The sequence below is a fragment of the Linepithema humile genome, chromosome 3 (assembly GCF_040581485.1).
Source record: "Linepithema humile isolate Giens D197 chromosome 3, Lhum_UNIL_v1.0, whole genome shotgun sequence".
Lineage (NCBI taxonomy): Eukaryota > Metazoa > Arthropoda > Insecta > Hymenoptera > Formicidae > Linepithema > Linepithema humile.
In genome coordinates this window covers 18,484,933-18,490,932 of record NC_090130.1, presented here as the reverse complement: position 1 = coordinate 18,490,932, position 6,000 = coordinate 18,484,933, and the positions used below count along the sequence as shown (strand labels likewise).

General features: G+C 31.5%; 1 protein-coding gene across 1 annotated transcript; it reads left to right on the top strand.

The window, feature by feature from the left end:
* The first annotated feature begins 265 nt into the window (after window positions 1-265).
* LOC136999024 (golgin subfamily A member 6-like protein 26) lies at window positions 266-775 on the top strand. The gene has a single exon (XM_067352420.1). It carries the CDS (start codon window positions 266-268, stop codon window positions 773-775), a length of 510 nt encoding a protein of 169 aa, XP_067208521.1.
* The last annotated feature ends 5,225 nt before the right edge of the window (window positions 776-6,000 follow it).

Sequence of the window (6,000 nt, the reverse complement as noted above, 5' to 3'; positions counted from 1 at the left end):
AACAAAGATAATGAGATTTAGGAAGGGAGGAGGAAGATGGAAAAAAAAGATATGGAAATGGAAAGGGAAGGCAATTGAGGAGGTGAAAGAATTTAGTTACTTGGGGTATAAAATACAAAGGAACGGAGGACTGGAGGCGCAAATCAGGGAGAGGGCGAAGAAAGCGACAGCGGTGATGGGGCAGGTATGGGGGATAAGGAAAAAAAGATTTGGGAGGGACTGGGGGAGAAGGATATGGATGTTTGACAAATTGGTTTGGACGGTAATGGGATATGGGGTAGAGATATGGGGATGGAAGGAAAGGGAGAAAATGGAACGGATAGAAGAGAGATATTTGAGATGGGTATTGGGGGTAGAAGCGGGGACACCAGGATATTTAGTAAGAGAAGAGTTGCAAAGGGAGAAGATAAGGGGAAGAGCGGACAAGAGGGCATGGGGGTTTGAGAAAAGGCTAGAAGAGGGGGGAGGGAGTGAAATAGCGAGGGAATGTAGGAAGGAGATGAAGGAAAGATTTAAGGAAGGGAAAGTAAGATCAGATTGGGAGAAGGAGAGAAAGAAATTCTTCGAAGAGAGGGAGATAACAATCGAAGAGGTGGAAAGGAAGAGAGAGGAAGGAGAGGAGTGGTATGGAGAGTTAGAGAGGAAGGACAGGGAGGAACAGAGGAAGGAAAGATGGGAAAGGATAAAAGAATCTAGATTTAACAGATGGTATAGAAAAGTAAAAGGGGAGGGAATACCGGGATACTTAAAAAGAGAATGGGGGGAAAGCAGATGAAAAAGGGTGGCGAGATTTAGGTTGGGAAATAAAATAAGAGAGGGAAGGTATTGGCAGGAAAAGAAGAAAAAGAAGTGCAAACTATGTGGAGGAGAAAAGGAAACATGGGAACACGTATGGGAGGTATGTAGAGAGTGGAAGGAGGGAGGAGGGAGTTGGCAAGAGGCAATAGGCTGGGTTCTAGGTGAGGAGGGAGAAGAGGAGCGATGGATGAGAGAGATAGAGAAAGAGAGAAGGGGGAGGAGGAAAAGAAAAGAGATGAGGAGGAGGAAGAGAGAGTGGGTGAGTGAGAGAGGGAGGGAGGGAGGGAGGGAGGGAGAGAGAGAGAGGGGGAGAGAGAGAGAGAGAGAGAGAGAGAGAGAGAGAGAGAGAGAGAGAGAGAGAGAGAGAGAGAGAGAGAGAGAGAGAGAGAGAGAGAGAGAGAGAGAGAGAGAGAGAGAGAGAGAGAGAGAGAGAGAGAGAGAGAGAGAGAGAGAGAGAGAGAGAGAGAGAGAGAGAGAGAGAGAGAGAGAGAGAGAGAGAGAGAGAGAGAGAGAGAGAGAGAGAGAGAGAGAGAGAGAGAGAGAGAGAGAGAGAGAGAGAGAGAGAGAGAATGAAAGAAGGGGCGAAGTAAAAAGTATTAACACATATAAGATGGAAGGAAAGGAATGGAAACGGAAGTCCCTTTAGCGAGCGAGGTGTGTGCGTATATAGGATGAGGGGTGGAGGAGGGTGAGCACATAAGGCTCACGCTCCTGCTCCATAAGCGGATAGGTTAAGTTAGGATAAGGATAGAATAAGTAGAGATTAAGTATAGAATAAGGTTATTATATAAGAAAGAAATGTATGGCGAGAAACGGAAATGAGAGAAAAAATTATAACCCTAAGGGGATCAATAAACAAACTACTACTACTACTACTACTACTATATTTGGTATTGCTTATATTACGATGTTTCCTATGCAAATCTAGTTGTTTTTACATAGTGCATACTTAAATAAAATTCTCTTGTAACAAAAAATAAAAAATGTATATTTTAAAATATTTAAACTTAAAAAAAAAATATGTCTCACATTTGTAACATATAAATATTTATATTAAATACATAAAATAAAAATAAACTCTGAATATGCAAAGATTTTCTAATATAGTTCTTTAAATTACTGAAAAGTATTGAAAACATGCAATTCCAAAATAAAAAAAAAACAACGAATCAAACCGCAAATTGCGTTATATGATATATTCAGGTTTTTTTGGGAGTATACACTTTGTTGTAGCATATAATAATCCTAATGCATTTTACTCCATTGAGGTACGTTTCCTAAATTTTGAAAAAAAGAAGAATATAAATTATGGTGTTATAATATATGTTAAATCTAATATTATGCATATATCTATACATATTTACATTTCTCTTTGTGTTCTTAAAGGTGCTTGCGCAAGCCATTTGGAAATAAATTCCGCAAATTCAGCATCTGTAGTCTGCTTATATTGTAATCGAACTGCTTCTGTAAAATAAGAAAATTATTTCAATTTCTAAAAGTATTTCATATACAAAGCATTCTAAGATTTTATGTATTATATGTCCTTTTTTTTGCGAATTTGAATGATTTGAGAGTCGATTTTTTCTTAACTACAATTTTTTGGATACAATAACTTTTTACGTTACATTTTACTAAAACCTGCTTAAAATAACATAAGAAATAAAGAATTAAATTAAATTATCTATTATAAAAATCTATTAATAAAATCTCTATTTGCTCCTTCTCCCTTAACTATTAAAAATCTATAAACTTTAAATCTTTTATGATCCAAAAAGCTACATTGATAATTGTAAAGAATAAATTTTATCAAACTTTTGGTAAAAGATTTTCGAAATAAAAGGAAATTTGCGAAGACAATACATCTTTTATAAAAATATTTAATAAAGTAAATAAAAATAAACTTACGCATAATTATTTTCACAATAATCAAATCTTTAAAAATTAATTTTTCTTTCATTCCAGCCCAACTAAATTTGGTAGCTAGAGTGTTCGCCATCATTTTCTTTAACATGTTAGTAATCATAATATGCATAGTACTTCCGCTTACTAGTCTTAAAGTATTTTTCTGAAAAAAATATATTGATTCACAGATAATACTAATGCTGTAGCTCTACTAATGGTTCATATAAATTTCTACGTTTATTAAACAAAATTTATTCATATTGATTAATATTAAATTTATTATTAACATATAAAATAATTTAACAAAAATATATAATCTTATACCACTTTGTTTTGAAATTGTGATTCCTTTTTTTTTTTTAGTTGCTCCTCAAAATTATTTAAATCTTGCATTAAAACTAATGGGAATTGGATATTGCATTCTTCATCGATTTCGTTATCCTTCAATTGTATTTTTCCGTCCAATACATGTAGCATATTTTCAACTCTATCCACTTTATACAGAAGTTTATTCAATTTTAATAACACTTGTTTTATATACTCTGAAATATATTTTAATTTTACACTTAATGTTACACTTCGTACTAATAATATATCAATAAAAAATACCTTTTTTTTCTTATTTATAGCATTAATTGTTATATCAAAATTACATTAAATATATTTTTATAAAGAACTTACCAGGACTAGAAGAATTTCCTTTGTCATCACATACACTTGTCGATATAACACATTCTTTCGTGTTTTGAAGGGATGGACCCGCTACATCTTTTGCTAAGAGCTATAAAAACAATATCATATATTCTCATGGTTAACAAAATAATATTTATAGATATTAGTATTATTACTCACTGCACTAGTACATATATGATCGTTTATTATATTTTCAATATGCTGTGCATGTTTCTCTGTCAATGATGTGCTGCCACAGACAAATTTTTCTATTTGCGGAAAAGGAAGGATTTTTTTATTTTGTACCGGATAATTTTCTTTATTTCCGATTAAATCTTCTTCCTCTGAGGAGGAAGAGGAGGTAAGTTTCTGTTTTGCTTTTGTGCGTCTTCTTTTTTTGTTCCGTTCTCTTACTTCTCCAGAAGGCATTCCGGTATCGTCCACATTGGATGTATTTTGCGCTAATGATAATATTTCCATACTTTTTTCATAAGTATCTATAATTTAAAAATAATATATATATAACTATGTATATGTATAATATATAAACTATATATAAAACTAAAATAAATAAAATACACACACATACATATGTATATGCATGTATACTGTGTATACATATCATGCTTTATAATTACCTGCACTTCCAAAAATTCTTCTTACTGGCAACTCTTCCCAATCACCTTGTTCTTTGGGTATTTCTCCGGTTATAATAGCAGTATTGATCCGACGTTGTGTTTTAAAATGGCTGGGCCAAATGCTTGTTTGTTTAACAGTATTCAGCCATCTTGCAGGTATTATTTGTAGCCCATCAGAAAATTCACAAATAACAAATTTTCTATCCTTCTCCATGTTTATAAGCTATTAAATTCTTTATTATACCACTGAATGTAATATTGTAAGAAGTATAGCTACGAAAAACAAAATTATTTTGTGTGAATTAAAGGAAATATTGCAAATATATTGGAATTATTTCCATAAGGAATTTTCCATGTTTTCCACTTTAACTCCGTAAGTGGATAAGAATAGATATTGTCATTATTTATTTTCATTATTTTAATACTGAGCTCCTCAGATTTGCAAGGTGATTCGTATAAAGATTCTACATGCTTAAGTTTTTTGCCTATTAAATAAATATCACCATTGTTGTTTCTGACTATATTAAGAATCACAATACATACATTATTTTTTAACAAAAAACAATTATCACTATTTCTCTTGCAATCTATTTCAAATTGTTTATTTGACAATTGCAAATATTGTGATTGAATACCGTCAATATCATCAGATATTGGTCCATTATTGTGCATCTTTTTGCATGAATATAAATTATCGTTACTAAAATTACTATTTGATATCAAAGAAACATTTTCCATTTCACTATATCTTCTCATTAGTTGTTGTAATGGCTTTTCGTTTTTCTTTAATAATCTTTTAATAGACGTCATAAAATTTTCAAATCGAAATGCGCTAAAATTATCTAGCGGTCCAAAGATTCTTACATCTGAACATAAATGCAACAGATTATGAACATTATGCGAAATGTACTTCCTACCATATAATATTTCAAAGGAAATCACAAAATGATTGAGCAATGCTTCTGCATAATTTATAAATTCATCTTGGCACAGATTTGGACTTGCAAGTATTGTTACAGCTACATGCAAAGTAATGAAGTAATCATATATGTCTTTTTTTAATATGTATCTCAATACCACTGGTCCTGTGTATAAAAGAAAGTTCCTAAATTCCACAGCTTTCCACAGTTTTACATCTTTCAAAGATCTCGGTTTTCTTACAAAGTCTTTTGGCACAGAATTTCTAAGTAAAATTAATAAATGTGATATCTTGTTGATTGACCTTGTATTTATACGTACAGAAAATGGTCCTTTTATCTAAAGAAGTATCATCTTTTTGACAACTCCCAAACATAGAAGGTGCATATAATCCAAGGGAGTATGTGATATAGGTAAAAATTTCGGAATGTTATTTAAAATTGAGAATCCTCTTTGAAAATTTTTATAAGCATTAACTGCGAATAATTTATTTGTTCTTAAGCTGCACGGAAGTGTGGTGTTTGGGAAATAAATTCTATTATGTATATATTTTCCTTTAATTGTACATTTTGTACAGCTATAAAATCCATTGTGGCCTTTTATGCACAAAACAAATGATTTTGCCGGTGCATCACATATTAAACAACAGAGATATTTTTATTATTTTATCATCTTTTCGAAAACCTTGGTTTGTTAAACGAATTAAATCATTCACTAAACGTTGCAAAAAAATATTAGAATCTTGAGGTTTTTCACGCCCAAAATAATATTATAATATTTCAGTGTAACCTTTTTAAAAACAATAAAATAATTTTTACAAGGACGTGTTAAAATATTAGAAAGTACACAGTGTTTTAAAACGTATCATTTCAATTAGTCCTTGTAAAAATTATATTATTGTTTTTGAAAAGGTTACTGAGGATGGCTGAATGTATTAAGCCGGAACGCCTGTAGCTGTTTCTAAATACATATTTTAAATACACGTTATTAAAAACTAACGAGGACTTATTAAGGATTTTTTATTTAATTTATTTATAATTTATTTAGCCCAATTTAAGTTTCTTAGATTTTA

What these genes read in the sequence shown, in the direction of transcription:
- LOC136999024 (XM_067352420.1), top strand. Translation starts at nt 266, where the DNA reads ATGGGATATGGGGTAGAGATATGGGGATGGAAGGAAAGGGAGAAAATG.